A 19592-nucleotide genomic window follows, 5' to 3' on the forward strand; every position below is an offset into this window, starting at 1 on the left:
AAATGCTTTTGTGAACCCATCAGGGTCATTGAGAAAATCAGGAACAATTGCTGGTTCCTCTCTTGCTGAGACAAGCTTTTCTCCAAAGGGAGCTGGTAGAATTCCTATTCTCACTTTTCCTGAAGTCAATAGAGAGTGGTAGTGGAGGGGACTGAAGGGGAAGGAAGAAAGGAGGGAAAGGGTGAAGGATATAGTGGGGGAGCTAGAGAAGAGAGAATATGGGGTGATGGCATTCATTCGCTTCAGAAGAGTTCAAGGACAGTCTCTAAAATTTCTAATTCCTTTCTTTTTAAAAAAGAATTTGTGCTTCTCCTTAGAATCTCCTCATTTCCAAATCAGGATATGCTTCCCATTTATTCAGTTTAATGGTAGAGCTGGCATTTTTCTAATTCTTATTGCATTCTAAAAAGTTAGGTTAGGCACGCAAAGAAAACTGTGTTTTGACCATTTTCAGGTGGATATCTCCTATATACTGTAACATGCTGGAGAACATGGTGGAGAACTCCTTACAGGTCTGCGGCAAACAAGGAGGCCTCACACATCCTTATCACCTCCCCCAGCCTGGGCATAGGCACCAGCTGATGGGGCTTCAGGTGGATTACCGGACGGCAGTCCAGCCCACAGTCAGGAAGAGAGACACAGAGAAAAAAGACCTGCCTACCACCAAAAACACACTCAAGTGCACCTTCCACTCTCTCCAGGTCAGCAGGCTGCTCAGCAGTGGTGAGGCTGCAGCAACACCCACCATGTCCATGATGGTGGCACCAAGGAAAAGAAAAAGAAGGCATTGGTTTTACCAAAAAAAAACCCAAAAACCAAGGACAAAGTCATGGAGCACAGAAGCCAGTGTGCATGGAGGGCATAAGCCACCTGGTCTGCAGGGCCAAAAAGGTCCTCATCAAAGGTGTGGTGTGGAATGACGTGAAGTTATTCCAGCTGGTAGCCTAGGGTGGCACAATGACCAGTGGGAAGACTGGTCACTATGATGTGAACACCAGGAGCTGCCCCCAGCCTGCAGGCCCCAGGCCAGCCAAGGCGGGTGCCAGCGGGGGCTCCCCTTATCATCCAGCCAGTTGCCCGGCAGAGGGAGGTGACTGGTGGCAGCATTGAGGGGGGGAGGTAAAGAGTGTGGGACTGGCGAGCTGGTGGCACCAGGCCAGCCAAGGTGGGTGCCAGTGGAGGCCCCTCAATCGCCCTGCCTGTTGCCCAACAGATTGGCCCTGATAGCTGGTCAGGACTAGGGGCCCTACCCATGCATGCATTTCATGCACTGGGCCTCTAGTATATACATGATTTTGCTAAGTCTGGAGAGCATTAAGAATCACCATAGGAAACAAAAACAAACAAAAAGAATCACTGTAGGAGAATCTATAACATAGGCCTCTCATTCTCAAGCTTGAATTGATCACTTTATGAATAACATTTGCTCGGCTGGGACACAGAGGAAAAAGCATGCTGTGTCAAAATATATTCCTAAGAGTTTAAGAGCATGAACGTGGTTCTTCATATCAGCATCACTGGGTGGGAATGGACCACTGGAAATATTTGCTAGAATACATAGCAAAGAGACACCTGGAATAAGTGGGATCCCAAACCTAATCCTGTCAATTCCATCTCAGAAACATTAGATTTTTTTATGAGTATTTTCCTGCTGACATAAACATCCTCATGCGATGTTAATTGTATTGTATATGAACAGTATGGCTAACAAACTCATGTGACATGATGAAACATGGCAAAGTGCTGTGATGGAGCCTAGATAAGGAAAAATCGATGGTCTGTGTACTTCCTTCTGTTGTCATTTGTAAGTAAAAAGATAATATGGGGTGTGGGGAGTTCGAGGGGGAAGCAAAATATCACTGTAGGTGTACATACAGCCATGTGAATAATTTTTGTAATTTTGAAAATGTGAATATTATGGACTAAATGTAAAAGAATAAAATATATGTGGAATAAAATATAATCACCTGTGTTACTACTAAATGTTAAAATGCTGCCATTGCTGTGTGTCTTTAAGTAGAACATTAGGGTGACAGTTGGGAGACAGTTGAACTCCTGATTCCATCCCAGTTTTTCCTTCCCCAGACTTACTTACTATCATCCACTTTGTCTTGTCCTCAAGTAGGTTTCTATAATTTTACTCGAAAGTTATATATACACAAATTATATTTAGTGTTGATTTTGCATTATTGAAATTTTATTTCAATATCATCATCAGAATATACCATGAAACTTGCTTCTTCATTCAAATCATGCTTTGAGATTTGTCCACTTTGCTACACATGCTCAAATCCATTTATTTTACGGCTTTAATAGGTATTTACTATGATTACTTTATTCTCCTGTTGAAGGACATTTAGGTTATTTCCAGTTTTCTACCATTATAAACAATGCTTAAATGGACTTTCTTGTATCTTTCTTCATGGGCACGTGGATGAAGATTCTCTAGAGTATGTTGCTAAGAATGAATTTCTAGCAGGAAGGCCATGCACACCTTAGTTTTTACTAGTGGGTGCAACTTCACTGGCTGGTTCAGCCATCCCCGCCTCCCAGCTGCTGTGGATGTTGGCTGCTCAGGTAGGCACTCCCGCTCCACTGCCCTGGGATGTAGGCTCAGCCAGAGGCCAGTGATGACTGGCACCAGGTAAACAAGCCTGACTCCCTACCTCCAATGGGACTCATTCAATGGGTACAATTCATGTTCCAGATCCCCTCTCAAGACCAGGCTGAACGTAATGTGCTGAGTCCACATCTCTGCTCACCTCCCTCCATCTTCTCCTCTGAGGTCACTCCTTCACTAAACTCTGTCCCAGTTCCCAGGAGCCACTGCTTCCAGGCAGCCTGGCCCTAGATGAATACTATTGCCAAAGTCTCTCCAAAAGGGCCGCACCAATGTCCACAGTTAGGAGAGGCTTGAAGGCTGAGACAGAGGAAGCCCTTCCAAGAGATGAGGTGGGGAAGGGGGAGAAGGAAAAGGCGCTGAGATGAAAGAGCTTTGTGAATTCCACAAACTCAGTGAAAGCAAGAATGGCTGAAGTGTGGGGAGCAGAGGAAAGAGAGGGACACTGGTTGAGGTTGGAGATGTATGTAGGAGCCGACAAGTAGACCTCATAGGCTAGTTTCCTTTTTTATTTTTTTAACAGTAATGGCAAGTTCTTTAAATGCTTCGAGCTAGAAATTGATAGGGTTTGAATTAAACTAAGAAAATTCATCTGTGTGTAGAGAGAATGGTTTGGAAAAAGATAAAAGAAGCAGGGATTTGAGTATCCACATAGCAAGCAGAGTGGATCATAAATATTATAGTGTTAGCACAGAAAGTAAGAAACACTATGGGGTTTATAGCACAACACTGTGTGTATATAAATCACACAAGCATACAGAGACACGAATTCAAGTGCACATCCCTATTTTTCAGTGGCTACCTTTATGGAAGGAGAATAAAGGAATGGAAATTACATGTAATAAAAGACAATACAATTAAGAAGATATCTTGCAAGGAATGGTGGTGGCCAGGTGCCATGAATTGAGGCATATGATTTATGGAGCCCTGCACCAAGAAAACAAAAATCAAAACAGCAAACACCCACATCCCTACCAATTATTTTCCTTCACCGTGTGGAGACCCATACCTGGGATGGGGAACAGGTTTTCTGAGAGATCTTCCAAATAATCCAACTTTTACTCACTAAATGGGATGGCAGAGACCTTCCTAGTGATTAATGCAGCATCTGAGTCAAGGAACCTGGAGGGAGCAGGAGCCTCATTAGTGAGGACACAGATGGGAGTATTGAGGCAGTCTCGTGCGCGACCTGGTTGGTGCTCCTGATGCTCCCTCTCAGCCTAGTTCCTCCTTTCCAGAAATCAGTAAGTCCGTGCATTTATGCTTAAATGGAGAAACAGAGCATTGGCAGTCCCTGGGCAATTCCTGTTAATATCTTACTGCTTTAGATTATTTTGTTGATGTCACACTTTGTATTTCCACCTGATGATTGTTTACATACATATATACTATATAATAAAGAGCTAATATACTAATTAGACCGAACAGAGGAATGACTGTCTGGATGACATTACTGATGAAGCCGGGCCTGCGAGGGCTGGCCGGTGCTGCAAGCAGCTGCGAGGGCCAAGCTCCTTGCACAAATTTTGTGCATCGGGCCTGTAGTGTATAATAGCAATGGGCAATATATATTGAGTGCCCACCACATGCCAACTCTTTGTTAAGCACTTTATTATTCAATTTTATTCTTGCAACTCATCTTTCAAGTGAAAAAAACAAACCTTAAGGAATTCAGCTAACATGCATGAGGTTTCAATGCAAGTGGCATTGCCATTCTTTTCACTAATTTTTTTAAAAATTAAATCTCATCCAAGGATAAGTTTCCCTTGGTTTTTAGAGAGAGTGGGAGGGAGGAAGACACAGAGAGAGAAACATAGATGTGAGAAAGAGAGACATTGGCTGCCTACTATACTTGCCCAGACCAGGGCCAAGGATCTAGCCTGCAATTGAGGTATGTAACCTTGACTAGAATCAAACCCAAGACCCTTCAGTCCACAGGCTCCCAACTATTACAGGTGAACAGCTCTGTCTCTTTCTCTCACTCATTGGCTGCTCAATTTAATTGAGAACATCCAGAATTTTCTTCTGGTCACTAGTATAAAGAATCTTATTAAACTCGCTGAAGTCACATGTCCACATCCATCCATCATTACTGTGGCCAGGCCAGTGAGATGTGCTGATACCTCCACTCTGGGACCCTGAACCACACTCTCCAGAACCAGCTGGGTGTGGAAATTGGAGCTGTTAGAAAGGGGCAAATAGAAGTCATGTCCACCACAGGCCATTGTCAAATAAAATGTCAACTTCTGGTTTCCACTCTGACATAGAAGAACTTGGGAGTCCTTACTCCCATCATTACAAGAAGAAAAGCGATGAACAATCCAAAAGACAGGGACTCTTTTTAGATCCATCAGATCCCTGAAGTCACATGGCTATGAAATTAACCTTTGCTGCTGCAAATCACTGAGATTCAGGTTGTACCCAATACAACCTAGCACTAACTCTTGTGTGTGTGTGTGTGTGTGTGTGTGTGTGTGTGTGTGTGCAGACAGAAGAACAGCAGAGACCGAGGAGGTGACAATAGGAAAAAAAAAGAGGTTGGAGACACGTTTGCCTGTGACAGTCTTCCTCCTACTTGATAGCTACTCCCCCTCATGAGCCTGAACATTGCTAAGAAGCACACGCTGCAATAACCCATTTTGCAGGCAGGAGAGAGACAGGCTCTGAAAAGTACAGTGACTTATCCAGGGTCAAGAAGAGGTAAGAATGAGGGGTTGAGTCTGAGCCCAGGTCTGTCTCCTCAAATCTGGGGCCCTGGCTGCAGCCAGAACTTGTAGGGTGGTGGTCAGTAAACTGCGGCTCGAGAGCCACATGCGTCTCTTTGGCCCCTTGAATGTGGCTCTTTCACAAAACACCACGGCCTGGGCAAGTCTATTTTGAAGAAGTGGCCTTAGAAGAAGTTTACGTTTAAAAAATTAGAAATTTCAAAGGTTATACTGTTGATATTTGGCTCTGTTGACTAATGAGTTTGCCGACCTCTGCTCTAGGGGCTGTGGAGAGGGTATTGTGGTGTCACTGTGTATACTGTTGGTATTTCACGAAGAAGGTGGGTGAACAGTCAGCAGCTCACAGGACTATCTATAGCTGTTATTAAGTGAGGGGACCTGGGAGGGGGGGCAATCCCAGGACATGAGGTCACTTCCTAATAGAACTTGGAACCCCTGTAACCAGGCACCCACTTTCCAGCAACTGCCCAACTGCCACTCACTTGGCAAGAGACGGTTGACAGTTCAACATGTTCTCGTTTGTGTTCCCAGTTATCGAGACTCTGGTTCCCGAAGACCCTGCAGAGAGAGTTGTTCCAGACTCTGTAGATAGTTCAACACTCATGCCCGACATCTCTGGCCTTTTTCAAGAAAATCCCGTCAGGTAAGAGAAGGTGGCCTGGGTCAGACCCATTCACACCAGTCCAGCCTCCTCTGTGGGCCATCCCTGTGCAGCCCACATGCCTCCCCTTCATGTGGTGGGAAGAGGACCTTAAGAGAGAACCCCAGAGAAGGAACAGCTCTTGGGGCAGCGGATAATCTGGAGGTCCTGCTCTGATCACACTCCAGGGTAGGGCAGGACAGGACAGGTAGTTGGAGATGGGCTTCCAGAGGGGTCCCTTATCTGTGCTAATGGAGTCCTAGCCCTCAGGCTGTCACACATTTTCTTCACCAGTGGAGGTCTCAGCAGATCACAATGTGTGCATGTCTGGAGTGGAGGGTCACAGAGACAGAGAACTTACAAAAACAGGGTTCTGAGGCTTTCCCCTGGTGACTGGGAACTGTCTTTACAGAGCTCTGCACAGGAGAACGCACCGGAGCTGACAAATGGGGTCCTCAACTCCATGCCCCTGCAGGAGGCATGGATACCTGATATACCCACAAGTATGCAGCATGACCTCAGGGTGAGTGTAGGTGCCCAGTTGACCCAAACTCAGAACCCCAGGGAGTCAACGGGACCTGGGTACCAGAAGGCTCTCTGCTACTCCCCTGAGATCCCTCTAAGCATCCAGTTTCCAAAGGAATCTGGGTCCCCATCTCCTCCAGGTCAGGAGCTGGGTCCTCCCTGGACTGCACATTGTACCAGGGTGGGGACTGCTTATCACAGTGATCCATGTCTTCATTGCTGTGGGACCTGGACCTTATCTCCTTCTGTTGCCATGACAACGGAAGCCACCCCGAACATAACCACATGTCCTAATATCCAACCCTCCACCCCAGGAAAAGCCTCTGTGTCTCATCTTACATTGGGATGTTTTGTCAGAAATCACATGGGTGACACTTAATAAAGCATGTGCTGTCTGTCCCCTGCTAAGAAAATGACCTAAGATACTAATGTGTTTCATATTCCTCACCTCCAATTCTACTTTTCTCTTATCAATGTGAAGAACCTTTTCTCTTATCAATGTGAAAAATGTGCAAAGCTGTGAAAAAGTTTTGTGTGTTTATTTGAACCGAAGTGTCGACAATGCGGGCGAGCAAAATCTCAATGGGTTGAGAGGACACAGGGGAGAATGACAATTTTGCGCCTTATGTTATAAATTATAAGCAAAGTGCAGATTTATATGGGTCACATGAAATCCATGGGTGATAGATTAGGGAGAGGGGAGAAAGCAAAGTGTGGAAATTTCTGTGATTGCATAAACGGTAAAATGATAGGCACATACTTCTTTTCCATAGGTGGATGTAGGATAGCTTAAGTTGACAATGAACTCAATAACAAGGAAGGGATTTGTGGTCTTCTCAGGGTGCCTGTGCTTGAATTGTCCAAAATAAGGAAAATTCCTTTGATAATCCAAAGCTAAGTTATCATAGATGCAAAAAGGCAGTACACTGACTCAGTTAAGGTAAAAATTGACCTTTGTCAGGGAAGATGCCAGACTACAACATGACTACCCACCATGAGTGCCTTTTAGTTAGGGTTTTAATATCAGACCATCCTTTGTAGTCTCTGAATTTGCAAGACCTCCACGCAGGACTTCCCTGACCTAGTCAGGTTAGCATGTGGCCCCTTTTTTTGTCTACACATCCTCCTTTTGTTCATAAATCAATACACACTATGCATTGATGATCAGTGTTAGTGCTTTGTTTTGCTGAACAATGGATCATTGGGGATGAGGCAACACCTTAAATAAACTCAAATGCTATTCAAGGTGGAATTTTTATTATTATTTAAAATAAAAGGTAGGTGAATGGGAGGTCATGAAATGTATTTGTTAAAAAATATTCTGTATCAATTTTAAATTTTGAGCTACCATGAGCAGAGTGCTTTTGCTGCTTGTCTTAAGTTTTGGTATTTTGCATCTAGTATAACATTTACATACCAGGAACAAAAGCAACAGTATTAAAGCAGTAACACCATTTAGGAATAGAAAATGTCTAGTGCTAGACTGAGGGGAATAAGCATCCCAGCCAACTAAAAATCACTTTACATGTATTATCATAATTGTTTATTAAGATAAGTATATGTTTTCCTCCTTCATGCACTGTCCCTTGTGTTTATGCTATGTTTGGCCAAATGAATTATAAGACTCTCTACTCTTTCATTATCATAACTGATCATCAGAATATCATTGTCTAGTAGGAGGGAAAAATTAGGAGGTATCAAAATTCAACTTTTCATATGTAATAAGGGAGCAGCCTGGGGAAATGTTTTCATATGGAAACCATAAAGAGGATAATAATAATATAAAATTATTTTATGTACATTCAACCAATATCAATGAAGTGATATAAGAACAAGGTTTGAGCAGCAGTAATTTTAAGTGTCCAGGTCTTGTTGACTTCTTGGGCTAGCTGTCAGCCCCCATGGCCAGTGGTTTCTCATCCTTGAAAAGTCTTTGATCTCCATGGTGGATGGAGGCAGTGTCAGAAACAGATGTCCATTTGTGGTTACGCACCTGATAAGATAAAGTCCCTTTTAACATGTTGGAGAGAGTCTTTAATTAATGTGTTTATCAATAATCAAAAATCTCCTGGTTGTAAGTTTTGGTCTTTGAAGTCTTTGTCTCTTGGGAGTACTGTGAAATGAATGTCACTATTTATCATTACCTATAACTTCTTACTGAGTCATTGATAGTAATGTAGAATGTCTGCTTTTATATTTGGGAAACAGAATGATTTAAAAATCAGCAATATTTTAAACAGGGTCATACAAACAATAATCATATTCACTTCATGTATCCAATACCCATTTTTTGTTTATTCTGTTTATTTGCCAGTATTTTCATGAGTTCAGTTATGCCTTAGAATTCTATATATTTTCATTCAGTTCAAAGATATGACCTGCTTAGAAACCTGTAATTTAGAGTAAGTCAGAATCCTTTTCATGGATTTTTCTAAAGATATGACATTTGAAAATGCATCAGAGTAAGACAATAATTATCTATGAATGACAAAACAAAGTGGCATGGTTATAGATTTGATTATAATGCAATTGATAAAAAAAACTTTGCTTGTTTAGTAAGCTGTACCATTTTAAGACAATAATATTTGGAAAATAATAATTACTGTAAAATGAGAGAGAAAATTATAAAATATGTAAGTGCATATATATTTCGATTCAAATCATAATTTCAATATAAAAAGAACAAATAATATGCAAGATTTTAAAACATTATTCATGGCTTCTTATACTGAGCATTGGAAATAATTCATACACTTGCAATGTTTGCACCACAAATATCTGAAGTCCCACTGCCAGACACCCTCACAGGGAACCATCCCTCTTGGCTGGACTGGTGTCAATGTTACACCTGAAAGTTTCCTATTTGAACTTTTCTTTGAATCTTTGTAACTCTCTCATATGGCAGGTTGAAATCTTTAGACCATCCATTTTAATAAAAGCATATGTACCCAAATAGAAGTCATTTTTATTTTTTAATTGAGCAAAGTTTCCCATGTAATTTCAAGCATACAAAATAGGCCTAATTTAGTTTAAAACATTCCTTTAATAAGGATAGAGAATAAATCCTAAAGGTATTCCAGGGCCCATTGGAATTAACTCAAAGCCATCTTCTGTTCAGAAAGTCTCTTTAAATGGAAACTTTGGGAAGGTTGCAAATATACATACACAAAAGCTTATGGCCTGGACTTTTTGTAAATCGAAATAAATTCTAAAAGACATTAATCACACTTAAAAACAGTTTTAATATTAAATATTTTGTCCAGACTACAGAATTCACCTTAAATTACATCAGTATTTAATCTTTTTAGGCCAATAAAAGATTATATGCTAGTAATGCCTCCTGGAAGCTGAAAATTCACCATTCATAACAAATAGATAAACACATGTCACATAAAGACTATACACATAATTTGAATTACTAATTTTTACAGAGAAAATTTAAGAATTTTTAAATATAAAACGTTCACAAAATTTTATAGCCTATACCTCCTTTTACAGACCTTTCCTCAACTTTCACAAACCTTCTTACCCATTCAGAAATAACTATCCTTAGAGAAACTTGCATTTGTCCTTTTCCTTCAAATATGACTCTCCATACTTCAAGCCTTCTATTATCACAACTATATAATTGCTTCCAACTTAATTGGAACTTTTAACTCTTAGGAGCTTTAATTTCCAATGATAAGCACAAAAGTGAACAACCAGCATTCCTTAGATTGGCTTTGATGCACATATTTTAATTGCACTCTCACATTCAAGAATCACACCTTTAACAAAGCACAAAACATTACATCAACAGTTCCAAATGCATTTTACAGACCTTCTGTAATAAAAAAAAAAGAAAAAAAGCAGGTGAACTTAAGATTTGTCTAGCAATCAATGTTTTAGTAGTATTTTATGTTATTTCTAGATATTCAATAACTTTCATTAAAACTTAGTAAGTATGAAAGAAATAGTTGCAATAAGCTAAAGTGATTTTTGCAAATGGGTAAGGTGTTTTTTTCTATTGGGATAAGACATATCTTCCAGAGATTTGTATTTTTATAAATGGCCTAGACAAGATGTCTTGGTGAACTCAGGTATTTTCTTCAAAGTACTGGGACTTTGGTTGCATAAAGTCCATTATCTACAAGCCTCTGAAATGAATAGGGGAGGTTTGGGGAAGGCAAAAGGATTTGGTGGGCCTTGAATTATTTCTGGAGCCAAACCTCTGGCCCCTTGAAACCTTCATTTGTAAAACAAGGATAGTCATTTTCATACCTCAGGGACTGGGTTGCCACCCAAATATTGCCAAGGGACTGACAAATTCATTCACTTATTTTTGGAATGTTTCTTTCTATTTGGTACATTTTCCTAGTTTCCAGAAAGCACATACCTCTGAGAAGTATAAAGGCTTTGAGGTATATGAAACCTCTGTCCATCTCCCAGGTCCTAGCTGTATGATAGTCTTAAAATTAATGGTGCCAAACCTCTCTAGCAGGCACTTTATATTGGGACCAGGTAGGTGGTGTAACACAAGAAGATTGCATTCTTTCTTGAGGGACTCAGGGTCAAGTTTCTCCCATTTGGTGAATATGTACCCAAAAGAGGACTCTCAGGTCACTCAGGGCTGGTTTCCCATCTATAGAGAGACATATGAGCAAGCCAAGTGTTAGAGGCATCTCTGCACGTGTCTGTGCTGTTTGGGGCCATTCTGAGCAGGGTGGGTATCCTGTGAAGCCATCCCTCAGGCTCTTCTGGGAGATAATAATGAATAAAAGATGATTAGCAAACATTTGGTCAGTCTCAAGGTTAGTTTCCTCCTGGAAGTTTCCTTTAAAATAATTAATTTCCCTTTTGGTTCAGTATCTAGTTCGTTTATTCTAAATATATAAGTATCCTAATTATTCTGGAAAAAGAATATGTAAGTATCACTGATTTCATATAAAAGAAAAAAAAAACAAACCCTCACCTATCAGGTGAATTGGGGCAAATTTGATTAGCAAACCATATATATATATATATATATATATATATATATATATATATATATATATGTATATATATATATTGTTCCATAATATTCCCTATTTGAAAGGAAACAGATTTTGATTAAAAAGCAGACATTTGTACAGAAGCTTCAGTCCAATGCAGAAAGCAATTAGTTGGGTGCAGTTAAGATCAAGTAAAGTAGGCCCAGTATCTACAGGGGCCTTGGTGACTCCCCTTTTTATGATAATTTCAAATTCTCCCAAACTATCAGAGAGAAGGGGAAACACTCTTGGAGCAACCCTATGCTTGTTTGTGTTTGTTTACTTTTTCTAAATCCTATTTCAGTTTCCTATCATCTTTAAAGTGGGCAGACTTCTCTACAAGAGTTTTCTTACAACCTCATTTAGTAATTCTGTTGCTTTTGTTCCCAGAAACCAGGAGTATGTTAATGGGGATAAGTTAGAATAGCCAGGATTGCATGTTCTATCAGTTAAATTTCTTTGTGAATCAGTCAGGGCCATAGAGAAAATCCAGAACAATGGCTGGTTCTGCTCTGGCTGAGGGTAGCTTCTCTCCAAAGGGAGCTGGTGGAATTCCTGTCCTCATTTTCCCTTAAGTCAGTAGGGAGGGGCAGTGGAGGGGATAGAAGGGGAAGGAAGAAGGGAAGGAAAAGAACACATCTGGACGAGGAAGCTTAGAGAGCAAAAGATGTAGTGGACTTGCTATAGAAGGGGGATGGGGTGTTAGCATTTATTAGCTTCAGGAGAGTTCAGAGATAATCTCTGAAATTGCTATTTTTTTTAAATGAGAATTTATCTGTGCTTCTTCTTGGAAGCTTCTGATTTCCAAATCAAGGTATGCATGCTATTTAATCATTTTCATTTTGGGGCCAGCATTTTTCAAGTGTTATTTTTTCCTGAAATAATTTATTTTGGCCATTTTTTTAAGTTGATATTTTGAAGTTAAATCTTCCCATTTCTGTAAAGCACTTGCAATAAATGGCTTCCTATCAGGAATATTAATGAGGGCTGGAGTCTGGGAGTTCCCAGCCTTGGAGGCACAGTTTCCCATGTTAATTATAGGTGTATTTGTTGTTGTTGTTGTTTTTTTAAATATATTTTATTGATTTTTCATAGAGAGGATGAGAGAGGGATAGAGAGTTAGAAACATTGATGAGAGAGAATCATCGACCCGCTGCCTCTTGCACACTCCCCACTGGGGATGTGCCCGCAACCATGGTACATGCCCTTGACCGGAATCGAATCCTGGACTTTCAGTCCGCAGGCCGATGCTCTATCCACTGAGCCAAACCGGTGCCGGCTATAGATGTATTTGTTGTTGTTTTATATCTTCAGAGTCTAAGAAAATTTTCTAGCGATGTTATGGAGTGGGTCAAAGTGTACAGCTTCTGGCTCCATGATACTCACACCCCTCGAGTCTCATTCATCCCTCTCATGTGCCTCAGCTTCTCACCCAGCTATCTAATGCAACCTGAAGAGCTCTAGCCAGTTTGGCTCAGTGGGTAGAATGCAGGCCCTTAGAGGTCCTGGGTTTGATTCCAGGTGAAGGGCATGTACCTGGGTTGCAGATCCCCAGCCCTTACGGGAACGTGTGGCGGAGGCAACCAATCTATATGTCTCTCTAATTCTCTCTCTGTGTATTTCCTCCTGACTTCTTCTCTATCTAAGTCCATGCGGAAAATATACTCCAGTGAGGACAAATAAATAAATAAAAATAAGAGCCAGAGGAAGGGCTAGGAATGCTGGTGGACCACACCCTATGGGCTCTCCCCCAGAACAGCCAGGCAGTTGAATTACAGTTGAGTTCGAATTTCCCTTTGGGGCTCCTGCTTTGTGTGAGGAATCATCTCTGACAGCTCCACAAAGATTCTTAGTTGCTTAAGAACAGCTGAGATCCACATTTAGAGGAGGATGAACCCCTTATCCAGTGAAGGTTATTTTGGTCAGACTCTAGAAAAGCAAATCCAAATGAAAATCCAGAATTAAAAACCAGCCACCCATGTTTCCTCTTGTTTCTCCTTAGCCTTTCTTCTGTCAACTTTTAACCTTAGCTCCACCTTGAAGATTTGAAAATATAGCTCAAATATAGTCAGACCCTGTATCACAAGCAAATAAATATTTAGGATCCAAGGGACAATTTAGCCAAATTCACCTGACAGGCAGGGCACTGGCAGGCCAATGGGCCCTTTGCTATGTCTGAGCACCGGGTCTGGGCCTGCAGGCTGGTCCTGATGAGCTTCATTGGAGTCTTGCCGCAGGAAGCCAAGTAAATATCAATGTAAGCAGCATTCATCCCTGAGCAGAGTTTTTGTGAGTTTATTGGAGCCCAATTGTCGAGAATTGCCAGAAAACACAATCTTAATGTATTGAGGTAGTGCTCTAGAGAATGGCAGTATTGCATCTTATTTTATAAATTATAAAAAACAGGAGAGATGTATGTGGGTTACATGGAATTCATTGTTTAGGGAGGCAGGAGAAAGCAAAGCAGGGAAATCCCTGAGATTAGATAAAAAGTAAAATGATAGACACATGCCTCCCTTATACAAGTCCCTACAGGCTAGTTAGCAGTCAGCAATGAACTCAATAGCAATGAGCAGATCTGTGATCTCTGCAGAGCACAGAGCAGTGCCTGCACTTGGAGGTGTCCAGAAAAAGGAAAATTCCTTTGACATTACAAAGGTGTGTTATTATAGATGCCAAAAGACAATAGACATGCTCAGTGAATGTGAAGATTGACCTTTGTCAGGGAAGATACTGGCCTAGCACATGACCACAAGCCATAAACTGCTTTTAGATAACAAGTTTTAACTTCAGGCCAACTTTGTGGTTAATTTAGGTCTCTGAGTTTGAAAGGCCACCATGCAGGCCTTACCTGTGCTAGTCACAGTCAAGCATGTGACCGTTTTTCATCCATTCTCTCCTTCCATCACAGTGTTCCACCTCTTGCCACCAATCATGTTCCTCCTCTGTCCCACCACAGGGGGAGAAACCATCAGGTACCTGTATGCTGCAAGCAGCTGCAGCTTCCTCATCACCTGCTGGCCTGGCTTGCTCACCCACCGTGCTCAGCACCCCAGTACCCATGAACCTCTTCTCTACCTGGGAGGTGGACTGCTCCAGCCCCATCTGCGTGCTCAGGCTGTGCAGCCTGACTTTAAAGAAGCTGGTGATCTTGAAGGAGCTGGAGAAGGAGCCCATCACCATGGTGATAGCAGTGCAGATGCAGGGCTCCAAGGGCATCTTGAGATCCCATGAAATTGTGCTGCCCACTAGTGGACAAGTGGAGACAGACCTGGCACTGACCTTCTCCCTGCAGTACCCACACTTCCTCAAGGGAGAATGGAATTAGCTCCAGATCATGCTGCAGCAGAGGAAGTGCAATAACAACCAGATCACCCTGGGCTACAAGACACTGGCCACAGGTGCCATCCACATAACTGAGGTGATGCAGCGACCCCCTGAGGGTGTCCAGGTGCTGAGCCTCAGCAGCAGCATCCAGGAGTCCTCCATCAGGGTGGCTGAGATCTGGATTTCCTTTCTGTCCAGTCAGCCCATCAACTACAAGGACCTCACCATGCAGGCTAGCCCCAAGGACAAGACCACAAATAACTACATCGAGGGGAAATCTGAAAGCTTCTCTGAGCTGGAGGCCAGCTACAATGTGACACCCAGGCAGGACCTGGAAGAAGATGACTTTGACCTGAGTCAGTCCAAAAAGCAGCAGCCATGCATGCAACGAAACTTGAAGCAGAAAGTGATGGTGCTGCTTCCCAAGTCCAACATGACAGAAGAGGTCCTAGACTCAGATCAGGACCCTACAGAGCATGTCCCAGTAGAAGAGAAACTGGATCTTCTGTATCACAACCTTGATAATCCCAGCGACAGTGGCTCAGATGTGGAGGATGATGGCATCATCCTTAGCAACACCAAGACCAAGACAAGACAACACTTTGAAGGCCTGGCACGCTGCAGCTGGCAGATGGAGATGACAAGCATACACAGTGCCTGGAGGCAGAAAGAGCCTCCTGGACTGGCCAACATGCCCATGAAGGCCCAGGGCACTGGCAGAAAGCTGTTCAGTGGCAGTGTCTCTGACTTGATGGCCTACAGCACCCCTGCCACCAAGGTGGAGAAGACCTGTGTCTTCCCTCTATCGAGCCAGCCCGTCAGCCACCTGAACAGAGCCTTGCCAGCGAGCACCAAGGCAGATAACTTTTCTGAAGGAGACTCTGAGATTGCCTTCTCTAAGCTGGAGGTCAGCTACAATGCTGCTCACAGGCATGACCTAGTCAAGAAGCCGATAAGAAGAAGGAGGGCTATGACCAGGCAACAGAACTATCAGCAGAAAGTCGAAGCCTGGCTACACAGGTACCAAATGACGGAGGAGGTCCAGGACACAAAGAAGGACCCTGAAGTGCAATTCCCCGATGTGGACAAGGATGTGGCTGATCTGTTTTACAGACTGGTGAACCCAAGTGAGAGTAGCTCAGATAAGGAGAATGATGACCGTCTCCTAACCCCTCCCATGCCTGAGCTCATGGCATACTCTGAAAGCCTGTCAAGTGGCCCAGATATGGAGGAGGACGACGGAGTCCTAGGCACCCGCAAGCCCAGGCCCAAACTCAGGTCATACTGTGACAGCCTGTCAAGTGACAGCGGCTCTGACTGGGTGGCCCACAGCATGCCCAACCCTGAGGAGCAGCCGGCACAGCATGAGGACAGCCCAGAGGCAGAGACCTCTGCCCAGGACAAGCTCACTAAGAAGCTGCCACCCAGCAGGCACACCACCAAGACTGAGTCTCTGGTCCTCCCCTCCAGCTGCTCCAAGGGGAAGCAGCCCACTTGCCGGAGCCAGTGCAGGTCCCTGAATGAGTCGTCTAACAGCCTGATCCAGGAGAGCTGCCCAGTGCCACAGAGCCACGTGCAGATCCCCAGGAAGGCCATGTGCGATCAACTGAACAACATCCTCATCTCCAATGACTATCTGCCCAGGAACATCATCCTCATCAGCACCTCGGACAGGCAGGGGCAGTTCCTGTCGGAAGTCCTGCAGCAGCACACGCTGCCCATCGTGTGCACCTGCTCCATGGTGGATGTCCAGGAGGCCTTCAGCTTCATCATCTCCTGGATGCAAAGATACTGCGACTGCAATACCCAGGCCCCGATGCCAGTGAAGATCACAGTGGCAGGGGCTCAGCACTACTTCAGCACCGTGCTGCGGGTCTTTGTGGAGCAGCTGTCAAACAAGAACCCTGACTGGCTGGGTTACATGCGCTTCCTGGTCATCCCACTGGGTTCCCACCCTGTGGCCAGCTACCTGGGCTCTGTGGATCACCGCTACAACAACTTCTTCCAGGACCTGGCCTGGCAGGACATGCTCAACCATCTGGAGACCCAGAGTTTTGTGAAGAACATTGTGTCGAGAATCACAGAGTACATCAGAGGGGCCAACTGTGTCCACCAGCTGCCCATCCCAGAGGCCATGCTCATCTCTAAGCCGAAGAGCCCGAACAAGATGTCCTCACAGAAGTTCATTCCCTTTGTGGGGGCAGTGAAAGTTGAAATAGTGGAACCAACTTCAGCCATGTCAGGAGACACAGATGATGCGGTCCCCTCATGCTCCTACATGCCTTTGTCCCCCGCCAGGGAGGCCTCACACAACTCAACCTTCTCCTCATCAGTCAGTGGAGGCCTACCTTCCTCCATCCAGGGTGTCAGTGCTGAGCTGATGGAGCTACAGGTGGATTATTGGATGGCAGCCCAGCCCACAAATAGGAAGAGAAATGGGAAGAAGGAAGACCTGCCTACCACCAAAAACACACTCCAGTGCACCTTCCGGTCTCTCCAGGTCAGCAGGCTGCCCAGCAGTGGCGAGGATGCAGGCACGCCCGCTATGTCCGTGACTGTGGTCACCAAGGAGAAGAAAAAGGTGATGTTATTGCCCAAGAAAGACAAGGGCAAGGCCTTGGAGTCCAAAAGCCAGTGCATCCAGGGCATTGGCCGCTTGGTCTGCTCAGCTAAGGACCAGGAGAACAGGCAGCGGGTCCTCATTGATGGCGTGGAGTGGGACGACGTGAAGTTCTTCCAGCTGGCAGCCCAGTGGTCCTCCCATGTCAAGCACCTCCCCATTGTCATCTTTGGACACTCCAATTCCACCTTCTAGCCCTCCCCCTCCCCCTGCCCTTAACCCTGCCTGGGCCAAGCCCCGAAGGGCTCAGCTGCTTTTCTGTTAACAGTTCAGTTTACTACAGTCACAGACCCTGGAAACACAGAGAAACTCTTTTTAGTTAGATGTGCTGTTCACAGTCTGGAACCTAAGAGGGTTACCCCCACTGCGACCTCCAAATGCTTTGTTTAATAACCAGAACACTCCTTCAAGTGGGAGGTCAGGTGGGCACTGTTGAACTGGAGAATTGTGGAAGGTGTGTTTTAGCCTCAGGATCCCCACCATTTTCAGTGAGAAGTGTTCTGGCCTTGGAGACCTATCTTTCCTGGAAACCAGGGCCCTGCTTAACCCTAGAATTTTGCTGCAGCCTGTGCCCAGACTCAGAGTTGGGCTGCCAGAGGCAAAGGGCTGGCCTCCCATTGGGGCATCCTGAGAAAAACATGGGGTCCAGCCAGCCAGGCTTGAACCCCAGCTGCCAACCAGCCAAGTGGCCCCAGCACTGTCTTCTTATGGTTCCCAATGAACTCCTGCCTCATGGAATAAAATAACAAAAAAAGACCTTCATGGTGTAGACCCACAGGCACACGGGCTGGACAAACCAGTGCCCTCCTTCCTGGGCAGCGACCCACCTTCTTCCCCACCTCTTCATGTGATCACCAAACGTTTGCTGCCATGCAACAGGTGTTGGACCAGCTATTGACAAGGTGAGCAACCTGCCTCTCCATAGCACGGTGATCATTTGGTTACTTGCTGGCTGTGACCTCTCAGATCGCTGCATCCCTCTGAGTGTTTGTTTCTAAGAACATGAGGTGAGTCAAGGAGCATCCTAATGGGATTTTTGTAGGGACCCTGCAGGGTGTTCCCCTAAAGCTTTCTCTGGGTGCCTGGACAGTGGATAGGCCTGCAGCGGGGGCTGTGGGCTGTGCTAGTTGGTCATTTTTCTTCCTCATATGTGATTCTTCTCGAGGCCTCTTTCCTCATGTCATAAAGGGACTGGAGATTCTGTTATTGGTCTTGTCCTGGGTGAAGCCAGAACAGAAACCCCAGGGTTGAGCAGTGGGGCCCAGTCTCTCCCAGCTATCTGTGATGGGGCTGGTTTGGGCTCACTCATTCAGCAAATATATCAGAAGTCTGCCAGTTACCGATATGTCTCTAGGCACTGACCATAATCCAGTGCACAGAGCAGATCCCACGACTGCACTCCAGAGCTTCCTTCTAGTCGGTAGCGATTCAGTTACACCAGACTGTACAGGCTCGTAGTATCCACAGGACAGCCGATGTGACATCCTCCTGGCCTCCTCTCCCTGTGGCTGCATCTTCCCATACCGTGAAGAGGAAGGTGAACCTCTGTTCCAGCAGAAAACGTGAGTCATTTTTGGGTCTGAGCCAAGAGGGGGAGTATGGAGAGTGTGAATTCAAAGTGCTGGCAAAACCCTGGATCCCACACATGGTGCGATTTCTGCAAGAGGACGGAGGACTGAGGGTTTCTTCTAGAAAAAAGGGAAGGGGTCAAAGAGAGCTGTGCATGTGGATATGGGTGGTGTGGGTTAGCAGTGGAAGCTCAGTGAGAAAGTCAGACCCTCAGAATATTCACACCCTTCCACTCCTAATCCCAGCCCTGCCTGCACCCCTACCCTGTGACCGTGTTCACTAATCTGGTAGAACCTTGTCAGTGGCAGCTGGGCAAGTGTACCCCACCCTGTGGGAGTTGAGTTTCAGTGGGAGGTGAAGAACCCCACAGGCAGCTAGTGAATTAGGCAGCATGTAGGTGCAGGAGCCAAAGCTTGAGGTGATAGGAAGGCCCTTGGGAGCCAGGGATGGAAACAGAGTTTGTTTGTTTGCTGATTGGTCAGCTATTCCTGGAGCACCTACTGTGTGCCAATGAGTGACATGAACAGGGAGGACACCAGCCTTCCCTGTCCTC

The 19592-nt window shown here is 44.6% G+C and overlaps 1 protein-coding gene across 1 annotated transcript; it reads left to right on the forward strand.

The window, feature by feature from the left end:
- Positions 1-479: 479 nt before the first annotated feature.
- Positions 480-17665, forward strand: LOC311610851 (phosphofurin acidic cluster sorting protein 2-like; the record flags this gene model as incomplete). Its single annotated transcript, XM_084862362.1, is given in 5 exon segments — positions 480-723; positions 5878-5984; positions 6399-6509; positions 14483-14848; positions 14852-17665. Coding segments are annotated over 5 exon segments (3642 nt in total).
- Between the last annotated feature and the right edge of the window lie 1927 nt (positions 17666-19592).

The sequence above is a fragment of the Pipistrellus hanaki genome (assembly GCF_964339955.1).
Source record: "Pipistrellus hanaki genome assembly, chromosome: 16".
NCBI lineage: Eukaryota > Metazoa > Chordata > Mammalia > Chiroptera > Vespertilionidae > Pipistrellus > Pipistrellus hanaki.